This window comes from Microtus pennsylvanicus, chromosome 16, assembly GCF_037038515.1.
Source record: "Microtus pennsylvanicus isolate mMicPen1 chromosome 16, mMicPen1.hap1, whole genome shotgun sequence".
NCBI classification, from domain to species: Eukaryota; Metazoa; Chordata; class Mammalia; order Rodentia; family Cricetidae; genus Microtus; species Microtus pennsylvanicus.
This window is the reverse complement of record NC_134594.1, coordinates 7,503,964-7,531,807: the sequence shown is the minus strand read 5'-3', so window position 1 is coordinate 7,531,807 and position 27,844 is coordinate 7,503,964. Positions and strand designations below refer to the sequence as shown.

The 27,844-nt window shown below is 39.8% G+C and overlaps 1 protein-coding gene across 1 annotated transcript; it reads right to left on the bottom strand.

Moving 5' to 3' along the window:
* Positions 1–27,844, bottom strand: LOC142836634 (ankyrin repeat domain-containing protein 26-like). Its single transcript, XM_075951050.1, has 10 exons — positions 27,724–27,844; positions 25,107–25,299; positions 18,565–18,748; positions 16,954–17,091; positions 12,297–12,367; positions 11,752–11,845; positions 8,508–8,798; positions 7,229–7,443; positions 5,560–5,785; positions 1–51 (listed from the first exon to the last, which is right to left on the bottom strand). The coding sequence occupies exons 1-10, from the start codon at positions 27,842–27,844 to the stop codon at positions 1–3; spliced, it is 1,584 nt and encodes a 527-aa protein (XP_075807165.1).

Here is a 27,844-nt window from a genome sequence, read left to right as displayed (position 1 = left end):
CTATCTGCAGTAGACAGTAGTCAATGGAGAGATGCAAAACTGCTCAGAGCCCTGAGAATAAGAGACAATCCCCTGAGCTCTAAACAGGACAATCCCCTGAGCTAAGACTGGGAATAATGCAGAAAAGAAGTGGAAAGAATACCAAAATGAGAGGATGAGGAGGGGTGCTGCCTTGTGGACAGGAAACACCATCATACTCATGAGCTCACAGAATATGTGCTTGTGCTTACCTGCACAGGACCTACCCAAGATCAACATGTGGCACAAATGGGGCAAAGACCTACCCAAGATCAACATCTGGCACAGATGGAGCAAAGACCTATCCAAGATCACATCTGGTACAGATGGAGCAAAGACCTACCCAAGATCACATCTGGCACAGATGGGGCTGGTGACTTCCAGGCTCTATCGCTTACTGAGGAGCCATTGAGAGCTGATAGCTTCTAAAGGGGAAGAATCATTCCTTTGGGGAAATACGGCCACTAGGAGGATTCTTGGGCTCCAGTGAATTGCTCCACACCCATGACAAATGAGCAGCATTAACTGAAGCTGGCGAATTATAAAACAAAGAGTGAAGATGGAAGGGGACATGTTGGGGGAAAAATAAGGGAAGTTGGAGGAAATTATATATATATATATATATATATATATATATATATATATATAGTATTTCTTATGTACATGTATAAAATTCTCATTAATAAAGAAAAATTAAAACTATTACAGTAGAAATGACAAATGAAATTGGCAATAGTTATACAATTAATTGCCAATGTGACTAAATGACAGTACATCTGGTTTTCTCGGTCTTCAAACATTCTTCAAGAGCTGTTTAGTAAGGCGTTGTGACAAGCACAGGTAAGACAGATGAGGAGTACACAGTCTGTTCCTCCACAACCAAATACTATAATGCTAAGAAAAAGAACAGGTGAGTTGACAATGCCCATGTACTCACAGACACTTTGACAGGTACAAAACACAACACTTCTAGAACAATCAGACTCAGATGTCAGTACGGCTTTTTGGTGGATATCTAAGAGCTGATATCTGAAGGGCGAGAAGAAAGGAAATACAGCAGAATGAGAGAAGAACGTGAACACGGGCAGGAGGAGTGCGGGTGGAGTTCCGCGTAGGCTGCCTTGGCGAGGAGTGAGAGCCAGCAGGTAGAGGGAAGTAAGGCTGACGTACTGCCAAGAACAAGTGGACTTGGGTATTTTCAGTTGATGATAAGGAAATGTAAGCTTCCCCTGAGGATAAACAGTAAACAGATAAGGAAGATTGGAATGCTGGGAGAGTGGAAAGGCACTTGTCAAGTGACAGTTTATGAAGGGTAGCTCTTTTGCTGTTGCTTTCCTCTGTCCAAACCCTCTCATATATCCCTAATCACTCTTTTTCAAATTCATGGTCACTTTTTCATTAATTATTGTTACGCACATACATACATGCATGTATATATATATATATATGTATATATATATTACTAAATACATAAATACCACCTGCTCTGTCTGTATAAGGCTACCTGTATGTATATTTTCAGGGCTGACCATTTGGTGTTGGATACCAACTGCTGTGTTCTTCCCTGAAGCAGAATCTTTATCCTTAGCTGCCTGTAATCCCAAGGGTCTTTGGAGCTATGCCATTGTGTTTAAGGATAGTTTCACAAGAATGAAGAGAGTGGAGCCACATGGTGCATACAGAATAATACATACCCATTGTATCATCTCACACAGGTGTGATCACTACTCTTCATCTAGTTCATATCCACATTTCAGAAACGTGGTGTTTTTAATACCAGGTTAAATGAACCCTCATATTTTAGGCTAACCACATTACTTTGCAACTCTTAGCAAAATGTTACTCTCTATATATAAAAAGTATCTGTTTAAGCTGTTAAGGCTTTGAGGAACTTAAAGCGATAGGAAAGGAATAAACAGTGGATAAATATATTTTCATTAAGAATGCTTTGTTTTGCACACCTTTCCCTTGATTTTGTAAGAACAAATAGCAATGTAGAAACTCCCACTGAAAGATATACTGTTAGCTATTTATACTTTATTCCAGGAATCAGTTAATTAATCCAAATTTAATGAATCAAAATTGACACCTACCTTCTCTTAATTCTCTAGTTATACTTTGTTCCCATTCCTGCAGCACCTAAAATCAGTCAAATATTATTTATAATCTTTAAATTAAGCAAGAAACAATATGACAGGGACTATATATCATTAAAATGTGGCCAATAAGCATCGAGGTAACACATGCCTGCAATCTCTACTTACAGGAGGGTAATGTAGGAGAAAGCTGTGAATCCCAGGCCAACCTGGGATTCATAGTAATACAAAGGTCAATTGGATTACAAAGTGATCCAATTTAAAAAAAATTAAATACAGTATGCATCTACTCATTTATTTATTTTAAAATGTGTATAGAAAATAAAAGGAAAATATTACCCTTAATTGAGACTTTTAGGAGTATACTTAGCTAGAAGACGTCTTTAAAATCATAAGTAAACTGAAATCCTGCTGTGTTCTGAGTTAAGTAATGGGGACAATGTGTGGACCTGTTGCAGTGATGGGGGAGAGTCTTCTGTTTTCTGTTAATTTCATTGGTTAAATAAAGAGACTGCCTTGGCCCTTTGATAGGACAGAAAATTAGGTAGGCGGAGAAGACTGAACAGAATGCTGGGAGAAGGAAGCCGAGTCAGACAGTCGCCATGATTCTCCCACTCCAGACAGACACAGGTTAAGATCTTCCCTGGTAAGCCACCTCGTGGGCTACACAGATTATTAGAAATGGGTTAGATCAATATGTAAGAGCTAGCCAATAAGAGGCTGGAACTAATGGGCCAGGCTGTGTTTAAAAGAATACAGTTTCCATGTAATTATTTCGGGTAAAGCTAGCTGGGAGCCAGGCAGCGGAAAGCAGCCCCGCCGCTGATACAACATCGTAGATTCATCAATGCAAGTGTGATTGTTACTCTTCATCTAGTTCATGTCCATGTTTCAAATAGTTGTGTTTTTAATACAAAAGTTAAACAAATCCTCATATTTTAGGCTGGTTGCATTACTTTGTGATTCTTAGCAAAATGTTACTCTTCATAAGAAGGGTATCTGTTCAAACTCCTTTTTCACTTCGGTGTTTTTTTCCCTTTAAAAGAACTTTACAGGGCTGGAGAGATAGCTCAGTGGTTAAGAGCACTGCCTGCTCTTCCAAAAGTCCTGAGTTCAATTTCCAGCAACCATATGGTGGCTCACAACCATATGTAATGAGATCTGGTGCCCTCTTCTGGCCTGCAGGCATACATGCAGACAGAATACTGAGAATACTGTATATATAATAAATAAATCTTTTTTAAAAAAGAACTTTACATTAAAATATTAAAAACTGAGGCTGTTTGGGTAAGAGGATGGATTAGAAACTGCCTCCATGTGCTGCAGGGAATGAAAAGAGTCCAAATAGCAAGGAATGAACTAATTCAGAGACAGCAAGATTGGCAAAGCACTGGAAACCACAAAGAAAACTCTTGAAAAGTGTGGAGAACAGAGTGGTGGGGATAAAGGAAGAATGATCACATACTTCCAAATAATATGGATTGTGTCTCTCGACCCTTTTATCACTCATCTTTGGAGGACTGTAGAAAGAGGAACAGGAAGTGGTTAGGTGGGCTGAGACAGGATCTTGGCCCTTTTGGACTGAGGAGCTGAAGAGATTAATTAGATTAATGCTTTATCGGGCATTCCACTTTCAGGGCAGGAATTCACAAAATAACTACTTGGCTTTGCCTGAGCTACATACACACAGGAGTTGTACCCGCAGGAGGCGCTACACCGCAGGCTGGCTTTTCCTTTCCTTCCCCAAGCCCTCTGAGTGAGTCTGGGCTTTTCCTGTTGCACCCAATCTACAGCAGTCTCTACAAGTCTCAAACTCCACCGGTGCCTGGACTCCAAATGCCACGGTAGTTAGCCCTTCCGCATTGGGCAGCTCTGGCTTCGGGTAGCTCTATGCTTTCACCCGCACCCATCACACCCGCTGCTTTCGCACATTTCCCAGGGTCCACTTTGCAAACGGCCTCTTTGGCTCCTTTTTCCTGCGGGTTGTGGGCCTCCCTTGGACCTTCTCCTCGGCTGCTGTCCCAAGCCAGGTTGTGTCCCACCTGTGTTCTCTGCCCAGCTGTGCTACGAAGTGAGCTAGCCTCACCCTTCACCACCATCAGCAGCAGATTTTGTGAGACAACAGGAATTATTTATTTATTTTTTGAAACTGGGTTTCTCTGTAGCTTTGGAACCTGTCATGGAACTAGCTCTTGTGGACAAGGCTAGCCCCAAACTCAAAAGAGATCCACCAGTTTCTGCCTCCTGAGTGCTGGGATTAAAGGCATGTGCCACCATCGCCCGGGTGACAACTGGAATTTTTTAAAGTGGGAAATTAGTTAAAGAAAGATGAGAGAGAGAGGGTTTCTTTCCATGTTAAAAAATGGGAAACACTATTACTATGGAGAAAGTTAGGTCTCTGGATGACTCCACAATAGATGGTTTAAAAATGGAGCAATTGAATGAGGGGCATAAAAACTGCAAAAGCAAGAGGAGGTGAATGAACAGAAGGGACCAGTATGTTCCAGACAGAGCAGCCAGTGGCACACAGAAAATGACGGTAGTTACGACAGCATACACAATCCTGGAGCACGCTCAAGCCAGAAGAAATACGATGGCAATGGGAAGTGGGCATATCAGAGAAACTGTTGCAGCTGAGAGCTGTTGAGACTCACTCTTCTTTAAGAGTGTTGCCACTGATAGGTTCACCACACTGCACAGTCACGAATACCTGGACATTAAAATTGGACTGATGGGTGAACAAAAGAGGGGGCAAACAAAGTTGAGTGGGTAAGGAAGGTGGCAGTGGAAAGTTGACAATGAAACCCTAAAAATAGCAAAGGAAGGAACCAATGACGGCAATAGGAAATGAAAAGTCGCAACAATGCTTATAGGCTATCAGAATTAGTATTGTGGATTTGGCCATGACATGGAAAGGAAATCATGAGTCAATGCGATTCCATTAAAATTCCTTTTTTTTTTTTTTTTGATTTTCGAGACAGGGTTTCTCGTAGCTTTTTGGTTCCTGTCCTGGAACTAGCTCTTGTAGACCAGGCTGGCCTCGAATCCATTAAAATTCTAATGATATATTTCACTTAACTAGGAAAAAAGCTGAAACTAATATAGAAGTGCAAAGTAGAATAATTTACAAGGAAAGCCCAAGCATTTTAAAATAAACCTTTGGCTTTTGGCTGTCACATCCCTTCCCAAAGTGTGAGCTAATACGGTGTTAAAGAAACTGCAGTCTAGCTGTCAGTCACATATGAAACCCAAGCTAAGAAACGAGCACTGCGTGCGAAGGAGAGCCTCTGAGCTCCTGCAGACGATCAAATTCCCACGTTCCTTCTCTATGAGCACACACTCTGGTGCTCACTCAACATGCATAAGCCAACTAAATAACTTAGTATTATCTGAAATGAAAAAGAACCACACCAGAATGGAATCTAAAGCAAGTAAAAAAGATTACCTTGGTCTTGCAGTTTTCCATGGTCTCAACTGAACGCCATAGGTTTGAGGTAGGAACTATTATGTTTTCTCCGGAGAAACCTCTTGGGATGAAAAGTCTATTACTAAGGTCTCGAGGACAGGTGGAGTCCAGGACAGATCTTGCGTCAGTGGTGCTGTGCTGTGATCTGCTCTGCTTCCTCTCCAGGAGAAGTTTAGTCTTCACCTCTGCTAGCCTTTCATCTGTTCTAAGAAGAGTGCGAGACAAGTTGTTCGCACCTCACTTTCCTGAGTGCATCCTCAGGAATCTACATTTTAAAATGGTCGGTGAAATTCCTCCCTAAGCAGTATCTTCGTACTCAGACTGTGTCAGAGCACATACATTGTATCTAAAGAAAGAGCCCAAACTGCTTTAAAGCAGTGCATGTATTTCTAGGGGAATTCTAACTAGCAAACAATCCAAACAGTGCAGCAGAGAGACCTCTGTTGCTGACACATGGCTCGGTGAGTCACACCGCTGACGTCTGGAGAAGCCCTACGCATTTGATTCCCGATGTCCCTAAAACACGTGAAAGGGTGACCCTGAAATGACGAGTACGCTAGTTTGCCCAGCTTTAACTGCCAATCTGCTTTGTGAGAACGTTGAAAGTAAGAGTGAGAACGTTGGAAATATATGTACTTGGCAAACCAATATAAAAAACTATCCCTTAAAGGCATTTGTCTGCTATTATATGTACATTCTGCCCATTTTAAGTGTGTGGCAGTGAAAAACAACTCAGAGGAATCATTTCTACGAGAGAAGAGATGGCTGAGGTGGCGATCACGAACAGCTTAAGCACCTCTGGACAAAGCAGCCATTGCACATTTACCAAAGCCTTAGAGGCCTCACTCAGACCTACCCTGAATCAGAAAGTGTCTTCTCGTCTTTCCAAATTATATTTTCCTTATGTTTTCCTGTGACAAAACTGTACTTTTAGGTACAGTAGAACACGCTAAAGGACAGTTGTGGGTAGGGACCCTCAAGAGGTAATGGGAAAGAACCTAATCCCATAGGCTAGAATGTGCCCAGCGCACTGGTAATAGTATCCCATGACCCGCGGGCTTAAGCTGTAATTTTCCAACCGTGTCAATGTTTCTTTTTGAGAGGATGCTAACCAGAAATTTGGTAACAAGAGTGTATGAAGTACACAACTTTAGAATATGCAGGTCAATTATAGCAGAGTATAAAGCAGGATAAAAAGCCATATGGAAGAAGAGGGGGACATAGACGCTGACATGGATGAAGTTATTAAAACTTTACAAAGGGATATGTGTGTGCTCACATGTAGGAGCTGGCACAGCCTGACACACTGATTCCCTGGACCTGGAATTATGGATATTGTGAGCTGCCTGATGAGGATGCTGGATACTGAGCTCAGTTATTTTGCAACAGCAGTATGCATTCTTAGACACCGAGCCATCTCTCCAGCTCCTTAGGGATAAGTTATTTTGTCGATCTTATGCTCTAAAATTATATTCTCTTTTCCTTTGAAACTTTTGCAGGGGAGGGGCACTGCCTTGCCAGACCAGCACTCTGATTGGCTGCCGCACCAGTCTCTAAATTTACATCCTAGAGTTTCTTTCCTTATCCCACATGAGTCCTGGGGACAAGTTAATGAGTTTGATTTATCTTCCATGATGTTCTGACTTACTTGCTTAGTTTATTTGACAATGATTTTCTAATTTTGACTTCTTGCAGGTAGAGCTGCTTATAGTTTTCCATTTCGATTTGATTACAATCTACTTGATTCTTCATTTTAGAGAATTCCGATTCCAGGTCCCTTATTCTGAGCTCCATCTGCGTTCGCACCGAAGCGTTCTGTTTGTGCCTCAGCCTCTCTAGCTTGTCTTCATAGGCTGCCTGCGTCTGGCCAATGCAAAGGAGAGCAGTTTCACAATGACTCGCTCAAAGAGTTGGTACGCATCTGTTTCCTTTAGTTTTGACCAGTTACATCACAAATGCATTTTAATATGTACAATGATGCTAAATTCTAAACATTTTTCATAAATATGAATTACATTAAACTTGAACTTAGAATGAAACTGTTCGTTTCTCGGTTACCATTCCACTACTTGTGCTGCTGAGCACTGAAGGCCTGTGCTTACGTGTGCTCTAACCATCAACTATGGCCTCAAATCAGTGCTGTGCTATGCTCAGACTCACACAATCTAACAGTTTTAAAAGTGGAATATGGTAACTTAAGAACAATTCAAAGTGCAATTTTTGTGCCATTATTTTTTTCTCCTTAAGTCATGTTTTGTGCCAGCTAGTCTTCAATATCAAATGATTCTCTAAGAAAAACAGTTTTGCATGATCATTTTGGTTATACCAATGGGACTATCTCAAGGGAAAACATACATTATCTGCCTTCCAAAATTTCTAATACAACATTTTTATTTTTTGAGAGTTTCATAAGAATGTATTTTTTAATGTATTTTGTCATGTGCATCCCCTCTCCTTCCTTCAAGAACTCCTACATTTAATTTCTTGTCTTTTCTTAAATATAGTGATGTACCAATTTTGTGTTGTTCATATAGTCATGTCTGTAGGGCTATCTACTGGATCGTGATTGACCTAGTAGGGACTATAGCCTATAAAACTTACTCTCTTCCCTAGAAGCCATCAACTGTCCAGAGTTCCTTAGTTAGGGGAGGGGCTCACGATCCCTGGCCCACTCCATGCTAAATGTTGACTGGCTCCATCTCATCCAGGTCTTCTGAAAACTGTGACATCTGCTATGCGTTTGTGAGTTCAGTTGGCTTGTGTCCAGAAGACACTGTTTCAGTCTGGTCCTCCCTAACCTCTGGCCTTCTCCACTAGTTCTCTAATAGTTATTAAACAGACCTCTAGAAAAGAAGTAGGAGGAGCACATGCAGCATACACACCCAAAAAATAATTGGCAGTGAAAAGACATATTGTAAGCAAATAACCTGCAAAAATAGGTTGATTTGTTTTAATTTTTCCACCAAGTCCTGCTTTGTTTTCTCTTCGATTTCCCATTTATACTGTTCTATTTGACCGCATTCTATCATATTCTTTTCCATGTGATTTCTGAGGTTAACTATTTCTTGTTCTAACTTCTTCTTATGCTTCTTTAATTTTTCACATTTCTTTTGTACGGTTTTCATAGACAGTAATTCCTGCCGAAGCCGCTGATTTTCTCTATGCAGTTGTAGACATTTGGAAGACGCAGTTTCCAGTTTTGCAGTGAGATCATCATTCTGTGGGCACAAAATCATACCCTTCGGTGCTGGGGAAGTGGGTTGGGAATAGTCTAAGAGAAATCTGACACAACTTTAGTTGCAACAAAGTATCATTTCTAATTGATTCTTACAACACGGTTGTTACTCAGAAGGTCAACAATAAAAACTTCACCAAAGTCACAAAAACATGGTCTTCATATTCATTATCTTTGTTACAAAAATTTTATTTTTCTACACGTTCGTCTTAACATGAAGTTACCCCTTAGAAGAAGGCACCTTATGGCATCTATCTTCACTATTAAAGAAGACATAAGGATATTACATGGTGTTCAATAATTGGCTCCCAGATGACGGAAAGTAATACATAAGACTCTAATGAATCTTATAAATAAAGATTCTAATGTCAATAATTCTTTCCCAAACTGTAAATGTTTGATAATATTTGAATTGTGCGCCGAGATGTAATGATTCTCAAAGATGAGTGATAAAAAGGTTGAGAGACACAATCCATATTATTTTGTGTATAAGAATGATTTAATTCCGTAGCATGATATTGTAATGGTGAGGGAACTCAAGCCACACAATGAATCCTAATGAACACAACCCAGGCAAAAGTCTAGTTAACGTTCAGATTCTCCTGCTAAACACATGTATAAACAAGTTTTGAGATTATTTTAGTGCCTAATTTCTAGTCATTGAAGTTGATGCTAAGTGAGCCAGCCGCACTAATTCTTACTTAAGTGTAGATTGTAAAAAAATACTGGCTTTGAGACATTGAATTTTGAGGTGATTTCTGACACAAAAAAATGGCACAGAAATGAGATGTAGCTGAACATGAGGAATTGGGACACAGGGTGACTCTGACCTGTGGAAAGGAGTTCAAAGTGGCTAATGATTTTAGCTAATATTCCTAATTTTTAAAGAATAAATAGCAAAACCCTCATTATTTTCGATAAACTTAATAGGCTTAGGGTCCTATTAGTCTCTCACTTTCTGATCTGTGTGATACTAATGTAAGAGGGTACCTTGAGGCTTTCATTCTTAGCTAACTCATTATTAATAAATTGTCAAATTCTGTGTATTAAAATATAGTAAGAGAATGAGACTATGTGAAATCTCAAAGATACTTTTCAGTCATAAGATAGACCCATCAACACAACTGTTAGTTTTTTTTTTCAAGGACAGATCCATCTGTCAAAGGCCCATCCCCATTGACTTATTTTCCCCAAGAAGGCCTCAGACCTTATACCATATTCAGCTACAAATTCATGGATGCACTGTTCTCCTGTTGAATTAGCACCTCTATGAGCCAGTCATATCTCTCACTATTCTCTTGTTGAATTTAGCACCTCTATGAGCCAATCACTGAGAATGATTGGACCCATCAGCGAGGGCACAAGTTTTCAACATATGAGGCTTTTTAAACTGTAATATTCTCCCTCTGGCCTCTAGAGGCTTATGTCCTTTAGACATTTAGTGTACATTTAAGAGTTTTGACAATCTTTTGTTGTTAGTTTCTGAGCTGTAAGCAAACCCTTAGGTATGAGTTAAGCATCGTGTAAGGAATTATGAGAAACAGCATCTTAGGCAGTCTTGTGTCAGAAGTGTGTCTAGCTGTTTTCACTTCTCAAGTCTTTTTAAAATGAATTTACCCTTCTATAACTTTAATGCCTTTACTGGTGTGGTGGTCTTGTTGATACCTGAGACGCCCTCAAGAAATCTTTCTGATTGTCCTGGTTAAAAAAAAAAATACCTGGCTTCTTTTTTATATAGTTATTTTTGCTGTTGTTGTTGGTTTTGTGTTTGTTTTTGGTTCTTTTTTAAGATGGTCTCACTCTATAACCTTGGCTGACTATGTAGACCAGGCTGACCTAGAACTCGATCCACCTGTGTCTGCCTCCTGAGTGCTGGGATTAAAGGTGTGCAACACTGAGCCCTGACCCTTAGCTTCTTTTAAACAGTGTTTATCTCTGCAGAGACCATACCTTCTTAACCCCAGTTTTATAGAGGCAAAACGGACCAAATCACAAGATTTCAAAAATTGTTCAATCATATTTTTGCTCCTAGTTTTTATTTAGTAAACACCTGCCTAAAACCAGCTCGCAATGGTGGTGCAACAGCCTGAATGTCAGGCTGCCTGGAACTTCTTCTTTTGCAAGTTAAATTAATTTATCACTTTAAACTTGGCTTCATATAGTCTTAGGCCATGAACAAAAGGAGAACATATTCTTTTCAAGAAGAAAACACAAATGGCCTCTAGTCCACCCACAGTGGAGTCCTTGTTTATGACCTAGTACTCATTCCTGATGAGATATATGTTATAAGGAATTCATTGTCAAAAATCTTGTGGGGAAGGCTTAGACTAAAATAGTTATCCCAAAGTCTACATCAAATAATTACTTTCCTGTAATTTTAAAAGCTTTTCTAAAAGCCAAGCAGAGATTCAATCACAGCCTCAGGATGCATAGTGAAGGCGAGGTGTGTAGCTCAGTGCTCATGATGCCTGGCTTGCATCTGTTGGGTCACAGGTTCAATCCCTATGCAAAACATCATAACAATAATAGGAGTAATAACTACATTAATAAAAGAAATGTATTCCTTTTGTACACTGTATGTAAATTTTACACATTGTTTACTAAACAATCTTGTAAGAGCAGCACTATTTACAATAATCAAAACATAGAAGATGCCTACATGTCCTTCAGTGGGTGAGTGGCTAAAAATGTAGGACACACAGACTGCCTTTAGACTCTCACACCATTTTAATTTAAAATTTGCTACCCAGATCATTAATTTTATGAAGTCAGCAAACTTCTGCAAAGAGTAATATGTGTGTTACTAATATAATTGTACATATTGGTATGAATACAGTGTGTTCACAAGTCAAACTGTTCTACTGCCTAAAACATTCCAAATACTAGAAAAATAAAACTTTATTTTCATTATTATGAGAAATAAGGGAATAACTTACCAAAATTTTTCCTAGTAGGTTCTTCTTTAATTGTTCAATTTTCTCTGCTTGCTTTCTTGCTGTAGCTTTTAATTTGCAATTTTCAAGTCCAAGTCTATTATAATGTACATTTTAAAATAGTTACTCTCGTGTGCCAAGTTTAAAAACATCTCATAATTTCTCAACAAACATCTTGAGTAATAATTATTTAAATTCTTAAAAATTAAAAAGTAACTGGAGGCAAAGGCAGTCAGATCTCTAAGAGTTTGAGGCCAGTCTGGTCTACAAAGCTCTTATACAGACAGAGAAACCCTGTTTCAAAAAACCAAAACAGAACAAAACAGTAAAATAAGTATCATTTTTCTAGCTATGTTTGTAGATAAGATGCAACATTTATGTAAAATGTGCAAAAATTATTATACCGCTGAACTGCCCCCAAGCCTCAATTGTGCATTCCAAGTAAATTAGGAATAATTCTCATAAATTGTCCTGACTGGCATAAATCTCAAAGCACACTATTTATTTGCTTTGTTAATACTCAAGCCATTGTGCATGCTGCTGTGTACTTCTGAATGCAGTCGTGCATCTTCTGAACGCATTGTGCAGGCTCTATGTGCTGATCCAGTGCTTCTTGCAACTAAAATAAAGGGAAACATCCTTCACTAGTCATCAGGTGTACACATGCCCACTCTGGGCATTGCTGTCAAGTTTCAGTGGACTCAGTAGCCCTTCACCTGAAGAATGTGTTAGCTACTTTTTGTTGTTGCAACTGCAAAATTATCCAAATTACAGCACACATATCCAAGAGTCTCTTACAGCAAAATATGAGGATCTTAGGATTCACAGAGCCTAGAAGTCCTTTAAAAATTTACTGATGCCTATACTATGACTGAAAGGAAATATTATTTTGGATTTATGTGTTATCATGTTAGTTACTTTTCAAGTCACTATAACAGAATACCTTACAGAAATAATGAGGAGAAGCCATGGCTCACTCATGGTTTGAGGAATACGTTCCATCATGTCTGGCAAACACTGTTTTGGCTGCAGGTGCTTATTATCTTGGCTCTTACAATTTTTCTGTCCCCCTCTCTGCAATGAATTCTGAACCTTTGGAAGAGGGAGTGTGACACAGACTTCTCATTTAGAGCTGAGCCTCTCACAATTCCTTACGCTCTGCATTTGACTGATTGTGGATCTCTGCATTGTTAACATCTACCGCAGAAAGGAACCCTACTTACAACATTCCAGGGCTTATTCAGCCCTGAGCTACACATTCCCCCATATTCTTCAAGCAAACCAGTTCCAAAGGCCCACAAACCACACAATTGGGTTTATTTCAGCAATAACTCTACTTTTTGGTACCAATTTCCAGTGTTAGTTTCCTTCCTCATTGCCAGGAAGTGACTCAGGAGGAGAGAAATTTATTTTATCTCAGTTTTATGGTGGGGAACACAAGTCAGCTGGGGCTCAATGTGTGGTGGCAAGCATTTGCAGCACAGCTTGCTGTATTTCTACCAGTCAGGAAGCAGAGACTAGAAATGGAGCAAGGCCAGCCTACATGCCTCAAGACCTGCCTCCCTGTAACCCACACCCTTCATCTAGGCCTCACCTTCTCAAGATAACTTACTACAACAGACCAAGTATTTAAACACATGTGCCTGTAGGAGACATTTTGCTTTCAAGCCATAACAACACTAAAAACAACAAAATTGATAACATGGAGGAAAACAATACATTCCCCATGGTGAAAATTTAAACTGTTGTGTTCCAAGGACTCCCTCAAGTGTGATCTGAGATGTCCACACATATATAAATGACTGTGGCGGTTCCAATCATCATAGTAATCTGAACAATACATTCGGTGTCTGCGCACAAGTCTAAATCCTGGGTTAAAGCCCAGATTCGCGCGTCACTAGCTATGTGGTCCCAGGTAAGTTATCTTTCCGTTCCTGCTTCTTCTCTGTAATGCACACAATAGTAGTACAGAATTCACTGGACACTCAGGAAGGTAAATGACAGGATATACAGAAAGAACTTCAATAGGCTGATAGTATAAATTATACTGTCATGGGTATTATTATTATACTTTATGCTTACTAGAACTCGGTGTTCTTAACCAGAGGTATGCCAGTGGATGAAATAACCTGTGTGAAGTGAACTAATCATTCTTTCCTCCTAGAGAGTGTAACAAATGGGGACTAGGAGGCCCAGAATACATTCTGAAAACCCCACAAAGCCATTAATATCACTAACCTATTGAACCTTTGCCCACTTATCAATATTTACAACCTGTTTGTTCTCTGGACTCCTTGGTGGGCAGTGATGATGAAACACAAGGCAAATGCTGCCTCTTGGGTTGAGGACTATGCAAGTGGCATGGTCATCAGAGGCAGGCAAGAGCCAGTGGCTAAAAATATTGGACTGTAGTAGAATTCCTGAATCAATTCATTCCCAGTCACTGTTCATGCAGGGAGGCTTTCGTGTCACTCTGATGAATACTGAAGACTATATGGAATGGTGGCCATCAGAAAATCTGAATCCAGAGCATTTTAGGTGGCAAATTATTATACAGTCATAAATTCCAGCTCCGACTGTATAATAAAGAATGATGGTGATTCTCATTCTTTATCCATAGTGAGAAAATGCAAAACAATTCTGCACTGTTAAAGTGAATGCTATTAATTTTATATTTAATTATATAGCCTATTTAAAATGAGAGCCTAATTATGTCAGTGTCTTAAATAAATTATTGCTATGGTATGAAGAATGTAATTTTTTCTTTTATTTATTAGCCTATTTTACTGTACATAGTGGCAAGTTTCAAAAATACATTTTCATCTGTATATATCATAAACTTTAACTATATTTAACCCCAGGCAACACTGTCCTTTTCTGCCTTTCTCATTCCCCTTTAGGCTAGGATAGCTCCTTCATTTCCCAAAATTGTCTTCTTATCACTTACATGGTATTCATATCTACCATATAAATAAATATATATATGTGTGTATATATATAATTTTGTTCTTTTATGGCATAATAAAATTCTACAGTGCAGCATGCCATTTTTCCCTTTATCTGCCGATCTGTTGATGGACATCTGAGTTGGTTCATTAAATTGACTGCTGTGAATAATACCACAATAAATATGGCTGTGCAGGCACCTGTGTAGTCTGCTGACTTAGACTGGAAGAGTTCATCTTAACCTAACAACTGTTAAGTGCACATATTTACACTTATTTAACAACAAGACATCTAGCTTTGTGCAGTGGCTTATGTAGGCCTGGAATCCAAGCGTTTGGGGGGATGGGACAGGAGAATCACAAGTTCCAGGCCTACCCAGCCGATATATTGTGCTTCAGCTCATCTTGGCTGCAACATGAGACCTTGTGCTCCCAAGCAAACACAATTGGTCAGCAAGAGCAAAAGAAGGGAAATGATCGAAGCAGCCTAGGAAACTCTGGAATAAAATCCAGTAGTAGAGAGAAGACATATTGTACTCCATAAATGAGAGTTCCCGGCAGTACTTCCAGGAACAGCCGGGGTGGTTGTTTGAGTGACAGTGGCTCATGTATTTCAATGTCTGGTCTCCAGTTGGCAGAACTGTTTGGGAAAGATTAGGAAACACGCTATTCCTAGTTAGTCTCTCTCTGTCTCTGCCTCTGTCTCTCTGTCTCTCTGTCTCCCTCTCTCTCTCTCTCTCTGTGTGTGTCTTTCTCTGCTTTCTTCTCATAGATAGGCATGCAAGCTCTCAACTACTTCAGCGCCATGTCTACTGCCGTGCTCCCCTACAGGATGGTCATGGAATCAGCCTCTAAAACTGTAAGCCCCAATAAAGCCTTTCTTCTGGAAGTTGCTCTAGTCATAGTGTTTCTTCCCAGCAAAAGAGAAGCAACCAAGACAGCCAGCAAGTGGAGCCTTGACATCTCTCAGCTGGTGAGTGGTAAGTGGCACAGATACACAGTAAACAGAAGGAAAAGGTCTGACACTTGAAATTACGTAAGTTGCATTTTCTTAAGAGAAATAAGACACACAAAAAGGACTGTATCTGGGACGTTAAGGAGACAAGGAACAGATTGATGGGTTTCTAGCACAGAAGATAAGGGAGGGACCAGTCACTAGAGGTTTCCCAGATAAAAAGTGTATGGTTTCTTTTTCAAAGTAATGAAAACGGTTTAAAATTGCTTGTGATGCTGGAAGTAGTTATGAAACTCTGTGTGTATATTAAGAAACAGTGAATTCTACGTCAAATGTATAAACTATTTAGTATTACATCTGTTATATCTAAATAAAGTTGCTTTTTAACGCTCCAATGACAAAATCTATATAATTTCTCATTGATTTACTTTGAATATTAAGTATTAAACTTGTTCCTACTATTTATGTGCTTCCAAATACGCCTAAAATATAAGAGAAATACCTTATCTTTCACATCCTTTAAGTACCTTTGGAGAAGGGTATAAAGGCCTTTCTATAGTGTTATCTTGAAATGTCTGTATGAAACAAATAGGTCCAGATCTGAGCTTAGAGACCTGCCTCACTGTGAGAAAAACTGTGCAGCAAACACCTGGGCTCCAGCCACCACACTGTAGAAATCACAGCACAGAAACCAAAGCGTTTGTTCTGGGTGAGACTTAGCGCTAACAAGGTTCTCTGTCTACACTACAGTGTATCATTGCTGTCAAAAGCTCTTTGTGCTGAAATACAGATTTGGAGGGAACTGCTACTCTTCTGGAAAAGAAGAAAATGACGTCTGAAATATGATCTCTGCTGGCTGTGCTTTTCCTCCTTATCAAATGTTGGGACAAATAAGCAGATCTGTCCATTAACAGATGAAGAGGGAGAAAACACAGTCCCAATGCAGATGATACATTATTATCAACAAGGCTTTTGTGACCATGTAAAAATGAATCCTTATGGATGAGACCACTGTGAAAGACATTACTCTATGATGCCTAAAATTGCACATGAACATTTAGACAAGGCTACTGTGAATTTTATTACTGTATTGTAAACAGTGGACTTGAGTTAACATTACTTTATCCAACTTTCTGAAAAAGCCATTCCCTTATCAAATTGTGTATTAGTAAGTATATCCACACAGAATTTTGAAAAGTGCTCTGTACTTTTTATGAGCCCTTTAATTGTCTTTAAAAGCTATGCACACATACAAATACATATACAGAGACTAAAGTCTAAAACGGAAGAGACTGAAGACTGTACCTGGGAACTGATTCTCTCTTGTGCCATTTTCAGTTCCTTTTGTTTGTGAAGGTGATTTGCCAGGATCTGGTCCTGCAGGATTCTGGCATTCTGTTCTTGCAAAAGCTGCCTCTCAATGTCATTCCGTTCCTCTATAGCCTAGGCACATTTAGAGAAGGATTTATTCTTATACCACGTGACAAGATAAAACCATATTAAGAGACAAACTTTGAAAAACTGTTCAAAGAGTGGATCAAATCCTCAGGAACCTGCCTCCCACATGAATCAGTCGTCATTTGATCACATAAGTGATAGCCAGCTTTTTCGGCAGTAAAAACAAAACTTGGTGCTGGGAACACAGCTCAGGTGGCAGGGTGCTTGCCTGAGGCCCTGGGTTCCGTTCAGAACACACTGTAAAATCAGGAATTGCGGCACATGCAGGTGATGCAAGAACTCTAGTAGGCAGATCCAGGAGGATGTCAGTCTGAAGATACTTGAAGATGACTCTGGAGCAGGAAAGGCGCAACCTTGCCTTTGGAAGGACACAACGAAGGTTCTCAGACCGCTAGCTAGCACTTCATGAAGTCGCCATGGAAGCCCAAGACCATCTACTTGGACTTTGATCAATAGGGGAACAGGAAGGACTTAGAGGCCCGAGAGAACATCCAACCCAGAGCCGATCCAGCAGACTCCCTTAGGGACCCTCCCATCCCAAGGGGTTGCTTTGGCTTTCTTGCTTTCTCTATTGCTTGGTCTTTTGCTTTTTCTTAGATGCTCACTCAGTTCTTTGTTCATCCCAGGGAATGGGCTTGTCAATCTCCTAGACAACTTCCAGCACTCTCATGACACTATTTTTATTTAGAACCTAAATAATACTGTCATTTACCACATAAGAAAACACAGTGGTCCCGTAATGAGACAGGAGCTAGCTGCCCTTTGGTAGTGCGGGCAGGACCCATGGTTGATCACCAGCTAGTCATATATCACATGTGACCCCTTCCCTGACTGGATAAAAGTTCTTAAGTAGAGCCAAGACAGCATGCACAGGGCATAGCGATTTCTCATTAACCGGGCCCATTATGTGCACAGAAAGAGCAATCCCTGGAGAGCCTATCAGGCTCCACTGAATTCTCTCTACAGAACCCATGAAAGCAAGGGCAGCACAAACGATCAGAGCAGCACGACGGCGTTTCTCTTTCGGAGCCTGTCCTCGTCTGGTGAATTCCTTCTCAATTTTCCTTAATGAATCTGTATTTTATGTTTCTGTGTTCACATTTCCTTATTCTTTATGTACATGAAACAGTGAACTTGGAAGCCATTGGCTGAGGGTGGCTTTGGACACAGCTGAGTTTGCATGACCCAAGCCTCCCTAGGAAGCATAAAGAGAGCCGAGGAAGTCTCCACTCCACTCAAGGACGCCATAAGGCTGAGACTGCATTGCCTGGTGATGAGTTAGGTGGGTTACACTTGCGTGAGTGCACACTTTTGATGACTGCAGATCTATGTGTTTCTCAGATCATGTCCCACATGTAAGTAACATACGATTGTGTATGTTTATATTCAATATATCCAAAGGTATAAGCAATATTGATAAAAACAAAACCCAATTTTATTTGTACATGGTTAACTTACTCTATTAAGACTATTTCCTGCAGTCTTCAATTCCACGTCCAGCTCTCTGACACGCATCTCAAGCGTTTGTTTCGTTTTAACTTCTCTATTATACTGCTCTTCTTTTTCTCTTAGCTGAGCCTTCATTTTTTCATGAACCCAGTCAGCATTTTTTCTCTTCTCCTCCTCTTGTTTTAAAGCAAATCTGCAGTTTAAAAATGCTTATGTTAGGAATGCATTTTGTTAGAAATGTTAGTTTGCTGGGCTCATCATTTATTTAATTTTATCCTAAAGGTCTACATTCTAGAGTATTTTTGAACCCTCCTCTGAAGACTCTTACTTACTGTTGCCCCTTCTGACGTCATGCCTCCATTTTCAAACACACACAAACTGGGTATAGGTTTTCAAGTAATTGGCCGCCTCAAGATTAGTCAGGGACAATATCAAGTCAGACACCAACAAAGGCAGAGGGTGCTGTCACCTTCATCAAGGTGACATACTTATCATAAGTACAGAGTAACACATAGTTGCCACCCTACAAAATTTAAAGCGATCAGGAAGGAACCCAAGTCAAAAGGGGGAGATGAGATGCTCTCTGTCCCTTGTCAGCCTTTTTTGCAACGCACAACACAGAACTCATGACTTGTTTGAACAATTTTATGTAGGTCATAAGAAGGAGGTGCTTTGGGCGTAGCCACTTTTCACTGGACTCCACAGCAAATTTCCTATTCAATGTAAACCATTGACTTGAATTCTACACAGAAGCAAATGCCACACACACATACACATGCAACCACGGACGCATGCACAGACGTGCACACATGCATGTACTCACACATGCATATACATGCACACACACATACATGCACACACGCACACACACATTCACAAACAAGTTATATTGATAAACTGCCTCACCAAAAAACTGGCTCTGGCGATGAACTGGCCTTCCCACTCAGATACATGTCTCAATCTGTCCTCCTGATCTCTCTCCTGGGTCAGGCTGCCACCTTACTGTGTCAAAGAGAAGGAGCGCAGCAGAGCAGCCCAGGAGTAAAGATCCTGTGTTCATAAGAAGAGCTAAGGAGTAAACCGTTCCCAGCGGAGATGCCTGCTCTACAGGATCTATCTCGAAAGGACGCCTACCAAAGAAAGTAGCCATGCTCTATAACAGTAAGAATTCCTTATGGGATGCTCTATGTTGTCACAGCAACAAAAAGTGACTAATACAAGTACACAGAAAGTAACAACATTTATTTAAATACTGAAGAATCAAACCATCAGGATTGATCAAAAAAAAAAAAAACCTACTGCGATCCACTGCCAGAACTCTTTGTGTTGCCTATACCACCCCACTCCATACCAATTTCCACATCCTCCTCCAGGGTCTAGCCTGGTGAGTACCCCCAATACTTGTCTGCCACATCATGCCAGAGAGAGCCTGTGTCCTCCAGCCAGTGCCCTAGCCAAGTCTGACGGCCCCTGCCTGGCAGTGGAGACCTTCAGGCTTCCACAGGGTCCCCAATCCCACAACCTGACCTAGTCCCACAACCTCCTCCTGTACTGCAGTCAACATCTAGGCTTCCACCAAGACTCAGTCGACCATCATTCATGCAGCCTTCACAACCCCATGCCACGTGCAGACTACCCATGTCCTCCTCCAAGCTCTGTCCTGGTGAGGACCACTGACCTCTTCATCCATACCCTCTCTACCGTCTCCCACAATGAGTGCACCAGCCTAGTCAGGCCTTCGCTGCCTTCACTGCAGAGGAGCTCTAGGCTTGGTTCAATATCCTCCATGCCCAACTGCCACACAACACAACTCTCCCAGGTCATGGCCAACTTTGCCGTTCAGACCTATCTATCCCCACACTCTCAGCTTGGAACAAGAAGTAATTCCTGTGTACCAGGCCAGTCTCCTCTGCCTACCTGACGGCCATTTCCAATCTCTAGATCCAAGCCTGCTTCAGCATCTTCTCTCTCCCCAGCACTGCTCCATCCATGACAAAGTTAAGACTGAGAAAAGAAGCCTATATTCCTGGATCTCACCTAAGGAACGCTAACAATAGGAAAGATCAAGCCGGTATCTCCTCTCCAAAATCCACCAGTGCTGTAGAAATGCTTGCCCGTGAAACTTACCTAGATGAACTCCAGGACACAGAAATTAAAAGAAAAAGTATAAACCTCCTCAGAGAATTCAAGCAGTTTAAAGAAAACGCAAAGGAATTGTTCAGTGAAACCAGGGACAAGAGCTTAAGTGGCGTCCAAGAAACACAAACACAAAAGGCTGATGGAAGTGAGGAGGGCAATCAGGACTTGAAAGCAGAACTAAATAAGGAAACAGAAACACTGAAGAGAACTCAAGCAGAAATGAAGATGGAACTGAAAACTCAGTAGCCCAACTCGAGAACTCAAAGGAAAGCCTAGCAAATAGAACGACTCAAGTGGAAGACAGAGTATCAGGTCTGGAAGATAAAATAGAGGATCTAAACCAAATAAGCAACAAACGTGAGAAAATTAAAAGCTCAGGAAAAAGCTTTTGAATTGTAGGCATAGCTGAGGGAGACGAATCCCAAGTCAGTGGCATAAAGCATGTATTAAATAAGCTCATAGAAGAAAATGTACATAAACAAGAAAAAACACACCCATATGAATATAAGAAGAAAATGTACATAAACAAGAAAAAACACACCCATATGAATATAAGAAGCACACAGAACATAATATAGACAAGACCAGAAAGAAAATCCCTCACAGCATACCATTCTTAAAACACTAAGTAACAAAGAAAGAGTATTGAAAGATACAGGAGAAAAAAATGCAAGTCAGATATAAATGAAAATCAATTAGAATACAGCTAATTTCTCTATGAAAACTTTTTTAGCCTAAAGAGTCTAGAGCAATGCACACCAAGTCCTAAAAACCAATGACAAAAATGTAGACTAATGTATTTATGAAAACTATCTACTATGATTGAAGAGAAAAGCAAAACTTTCCACAACATTATCCCCTATAAAAATGTATATCCAAAAATCCAAGCCTGAAGAAAATATAGGAAGCATTATTTCAGGCTGAAGAGAATGAACATAGGAGAGAGACTGTGAAAAGGAATACAAAGTGGTAACTACTCAAACAAAAAACATGCCAAGAATACAAACAAGACCAAAAATCAACAACATGATCACAACTAACACACATTGAAATAGCAATGGCCGCAATTCTCCAATCAAAAGACACAGACTGACTGAATGGATCAAGAAACAAAACCCACCTATCTGCTGCCTATAAGAAACACAGCTTAGGGGGCTGGAGAGATGGCTCAGTAGTTAAGAGCACTGGCTGCTCTTCCAGAAGTCCTGAGTTCAATTCCCAGCAACCACGTGGTGGCTTCTGTAATGAGATCTGGTGCCCTCTTCTGGCTTGCCAGCAGAATACTGTCAACATTATAAATAAATAAATAAATAAATAAATAAATAAATAAATAAATAAATAAATAAATAAACAAACAAACCTTTAAAAAAAAGAGGAAATGAAAAAAACCACACAGCTTAATTTTAAAGACAGGATGAAAGGCTGAACCGAAGTACTCTAAGGAAATGGGACCAGGAAGCAAGAAGGTGTCACTATTCTAATATCTGACAAAATATCATCAAATGAAACGAATCAGAAGAGGTAAAAAGTATAGGAAATTTATCCAAATCAAGGGAACATATAAGCAGGAAGACATTATTATTCTAAGCAGATATGCACCAGACTCCAGGGTACCCAATCTCAGAAAATATCAACAACTGGAAGACACTGATTAGCATCAATAGTAGGTGATTTCAGTATCCCACTTTCTCCAATGTACAGGTTACCTGGACAAAACAAAAACAGAAAAACATCAAAATTAATTGCCTTCACACATCAGAAGAACTTAACAGACATCTACAGCATATTCTGTCCAAACACCAAAGAATTAAAGAATTCACATTCTGGCCAGCAGGACACAGATGCTTTTATAAAGCAAACCATACTGTGACACAAACAAATACTTACATATTCCTAAAGACTGAAATCACTGCTTATACATTATCTCACCAGAGTGCAATAATCTTAAAGTTGACAGCAAAACAAAACAAATAGTAAATACACACACCTGTGGATATTAAAACACTCATTATGAAACAATGAATGTGCCAAAGAAGAAATCAAGAAAGAAATAAAAAATACTTTCTGGGACTGAGTGAAAATGAAAACCTTGGGGGACACATTATAAGCAGTCATACAGGGAAATTTATTTTTTAAGTCATATTATTTTTCTTTTTTATTACTTTATAAATAATACCAATCAAAATTTCCACTTCCTCCCCTCCTCCCACTTCCCTCCCGCTCCCCCACTCACCCTCTCCTCTTCCCCTCCTGTCCTAAGAGAGGGCAAAGTACCCTCCCATACAGGGAAATTTATAGCTCTAAATGTCTACATTAAAAAAAAATTAGAGTGCAAACAAATAGCTTAATGATGTAACAAAAAGAGGTGGAAAAACAAAAACAAATCAAATCCAAACCCAGTTCATGGCAAGAAACAATAAGAATCAGAGCTGAAATTAATGGAATAAAAACACAGAAGACAATACAAAGAATCAACAAATCTAAGAGCTGGTTCTTTGAGAAAATAAACAAAACTGACAGACCCGCCGGTTGTGGTGGCGCACGCCGGTAGGATTTGCTGAAGGAGGCAGAGGCAGGAGGATCACGAGTTCGAGGCCAGCCTGGGCTACACATTTAAAAAAAAACAAAAAACTGACAGACCCTTGGCTCAACTAACAAAAAAGGACAGACAGAAAGAAAGAAAGGAAGGAAGGAAGGAAGGAAGGAAGGAAGGAAGGAAGGAAGGAAGGAAGGAAGGAAGGAAAGAGAAGATGCAAATTAACAGTCAGAAATGAACGGAAATATTACAACAGACCCTAAAGAAATTCAGAATATTATATTGGAATATTTTAAAAACATGTACTCTATGAAGTTGGAAAATCTAAAAGAAATGAATGATTTTCTAGATTCAGCCAAAATTAAATAAAAAAGAAGTCAATAACACCAACATGACTAAAAAAAAAATGAGGAGACTGAAATAGTAATAAAAGCCTTCCAGCTAAGAAAAATTCAGGACCAGATGTGTTCACAGCAGAATTCAACCAGGCATTCAAAGATCTAGCCAGGCTGTGGTGGCGCACACCTTTAATCCCAGCACTCGAAAAACAAACAAAAATCAATGAAGATTTAGAACCAATCCTTCAAAATAAAGAAGCAGAGGAATACTCCCAAAATCCTTCTATGAAGGCAGTATCAATCTAATACCCAAACACATTACACATTATAGTGGTATAAACTGGGGGTTTCTTTCTTAATGACTCTTCTCTCTCTCTCTCTCTCTCTCTCTCTCTCTCTCTCTCTCTCTCTCTCTGCATTTCTCTTAGCTCAGCCTCATCTCTAACCAATTTTGGGAATGAGCCTTCCTAGTACAGTGGATCATAAAATAATATTTATGTCTTTTAGCACAAAATGTGCCTCTTGCCCAAAAGATGAACTCTGACCTGAAGCTCCCCTCCCAAAGCCACATCTGGCTGACTTATTCTGAAACTGTGGAGAGCTAGAAGGTTGCAGACCACAGTTATCACGGATATCTTTCACTTCCTAAACAACCATGTATTGTCCTCTGAGTGAGCATCTCTGACCACCCAGTGAGAGCCTTTTTAAAAGATACCATTAGATTTCAACCCAAAGGCTAAGAATGTTAGCGGATAGCATCTTGGTCTATAGCAGATACTTCTCTGCTTTGCATATCTGACACTAGTCGAAGTGAGGGTGTCTCCGATTCTTTTGCCTGCCCTTGGGACTCTTTTCCTCTTAGTGAGTTGCCTCATCCAGCCTTAATATGAGAGTTTGTGCCTAGTCTGATTGCGTCTTGTTATGCCATGTTCAGCTGACATCCTGGGAGACCTGTTCTTTTCTAAAGGGAAACAGAGGAGCACTGGTGGATCTGGGAAACGGGGAGGTCGGGGAGGGGGGGACTGGGAAGAGTCTGCAGTCAGGAGGTATTGCATGAGAAAAGAATAAATAAAAATGCCTTAATTTATAAATTGTGACCATATTGGTATTTGGGGCCATGGCTACTTACATTTGTCTCCAGAATAAACTGTTATTCCCTCTGAGGTGATAGCTCATTTTTTGTGTCAATGCCAAAATTTATATAGTTCGCAAGATTAAGAGTGCTGCCTCTGCTGTTTCCCCCCCTTCCTCCTCGATTCCCTCCTCCTCCTTCCCACCCTCCTGCCTTCCTTCTCTTCTTCGCCTTCCTCAGCAGGGTTTCCCTATCTGCCTTTGGCCTTGAATTTGAGATTTATTGCCTTTGCTTCCCAAATGCTGGGATTACACACACTACCACAACCAGCTCAAAATTTGATTCCCCACCTCCCGTTGAAGTTATGGGGATTAAAACCTAGGGCCTTCCACATGCTGGGCATAGTATTCTACCACTAAGCCATAACCCCTAACCCTTAGACATCGTTAACATTGAGATGTCATACCTTAGATTGCAGAGTTCTTGTTCCTGCTTTATTTTCTCATGTTCGGCGTCTGATAGCTTCTTATGGAGTCCACTCACTTCACTCTCCGCACCTCCAAGTTTTCCCAGAAGTGCTTTGCAGCGGCTATCCTTAAGTTCTATTAACCTTCTATATGAATGAACTGCGTCTTGGATTTTTAATAGGCTACCAGAATCTGAATCAGGGAGACACCAGCATGAGGGTAGAATAGGTGAGTACATTTTGCACATGAAGGACAGTCTGTTGCCACATTCATGCGTTCTCATACTGAGTACACAGGGCATAGAAAGGGGACGAGGCAGCCGAGTGAGAAGAGTCACTTTTAGTGCCACATAACACGACAGGACAACTGTGCTTAACATTAGCTATGTCACAGTAGCTAGTGGACAGAGCTCTCAATGTTCCCACAGCTAAAAAGTGACGGCAGCTTGAGGTTATGGATATATAAAAGCTATGTTTTGGTAATTATACATCATGATATGTATTAAAATGCTATACTAAGCCCTATAAATATAAGTAAAGATAGGTTCCCATGTGTTAGTAAAATAAAATGCTATTTTACAAAGTGAATATTATTTTATCAAGATAGCTAAAATGCAGATAAAACTGATAAAATATAGAAATACCCACACACGTATACATATGTGTGTGTGTGTGTGTATAAATATATATATATATATATATATATATATATATATATATATAGAGAGAGAGAGAGAGAGAGATGACTGATAGGCAGACCACACACACACACACACACACACACATTGCACAAAGACATGGAAATTCTAACAACATGAAAATATAAAATGTTATCCATAAAAATAAATGCAATATATTGCTTAGTAGCTTGAGGATATGCTCAGATGTTAATGCTTGGCAGTCTAATGGTCAGCGCAGGACCACAACTCAGGTTATTTTTATCCTTATCTTTAATTAAAATTGTCAATTATTTTTAATTGACAAGATGATTCTAAAATTCACATTGACATCAATGGCTAAGGAACTGAGGAATATTTTCAAGGCTTGTTTAATCCTTATGACTATATAAAAGCAAGTGCAGATAAAAATCAACCAGAAAGCTTTATGGAAATGCAAAAAACCAATCAATAAATTGTAAAGCTATATGGAAATGCAAAACATCTAGACTACAAAGTTACCCTGAAAACCTGTAAGAACAGAGTCCATTTATGATATAACAAACATATAGTAATCAAAACAGTATGACATCAGTATGAAGAAAGCCAAATAAATCCGTGAGGAACAACAGAGCCTACGGGAACACATCGAACATTTAAAAGCAAGCACAAGCTACCCTGGAGGGGAGAAAGGATAGACTTTCCGACATGTGGATCAGGAACAACTGGATATTCGCAGCCACAAAATGACCTTGGCTCAAATCTTACATTGCGTATGAAAATACACTCAAAATGGACCTAAAACCTCTAAACCAAGACTGGGCTAGATGAAGATTATTAGCTATGACCCCAAAATCAAAATCCATAACTGAACAAAACAAAAATGGATTTTATAAAAATTTAAATTCTTGCTCTTCAAAATATCTTTACTAATGTTAGGGATGTAGTTCCCTGTTAGAATGCTTGCCTAGAATGTGTGGGGCCCTGAGCTCATTCTCCAGCATAAAAGAAAACAGCACTTAAGAAAGATACTATAAAGAGAATACATAGACAACCCAAAAACTGGAGTGGAGACAGCTGATGAAGGAATGATATCGAGAAAATATACAACAAACTAAAACTAAAATCAGACAAATAAACAATTTGGCTTTTGTTTTGTTTTGTTTTTGTTTTTCGAGACAGGGTTTCTCAGTAGCTTTGAAGCCTATCCTGGACATGGAGAAATGCTAAACATTGCTATGGATCTGTGTTATATGTAATTGTGTTATATGCGTTACAATCCACGGGGAAGGTTAAAACAACCGACAACATCTATGCTTCTGAAGGAAGGGACTGGAAGATGGTACAAACATGGAAATGATTTTGTGAGCTCTTAAGCACACGTGGAAACAGTGTTGTGAGGGTAGATCTGTTGCTATCTTGATATGGTGCCTAAATGTGTGTTTAGCATACGTCAACATGTTTAACAACATGTCTAAATTTTCAAATGATATACTTTGTGTATATATAGGAAAGAAAAGCCCTATTACAAGGACAAACTTCTGAGGCACAAGATGGACACACAGCCATGCAGCATAAATGAAATTAGACCAATTGTTGGATCTTAAGCAAGGTGTTGACATGACTGTATCTTAATTGCTAACAACAAATGATTAGGGTTCTGAAGTAGATCTTGGTCTCAAGAGATGGATGAGGCTGGCAGAGAAGCAATTCCAAAGCATTCCAAAGTTTTCCTGGCAGACTGACCTAATCATAGTAAACACTCAAGAGAGAAATAGTGGCTTTAAAATCCTAGGCCTATCACTCACACTGAGGCAAATACAGTAGGAATAATAAAATTTCTGGCTAACCGTATATGAGTCTCATTGTGCCCGTGCCATGCACTGAGACACATCAGTGCTCGGGGTGCAGCGTGAGGGAATGTGACAGCCGCTGCTCTCTTCTAGGTGCAGTGGGCTTACCTTTGCATTCCAGGCTAAGATGCTCAATTAGTTTGAATACAGCTTCATAATTAGGGCAAGAAAACCTGCCGTACTCTGAGGCTGTTTCAGGCGACTGAGTTAAGTCATCAAAATCTTCCAT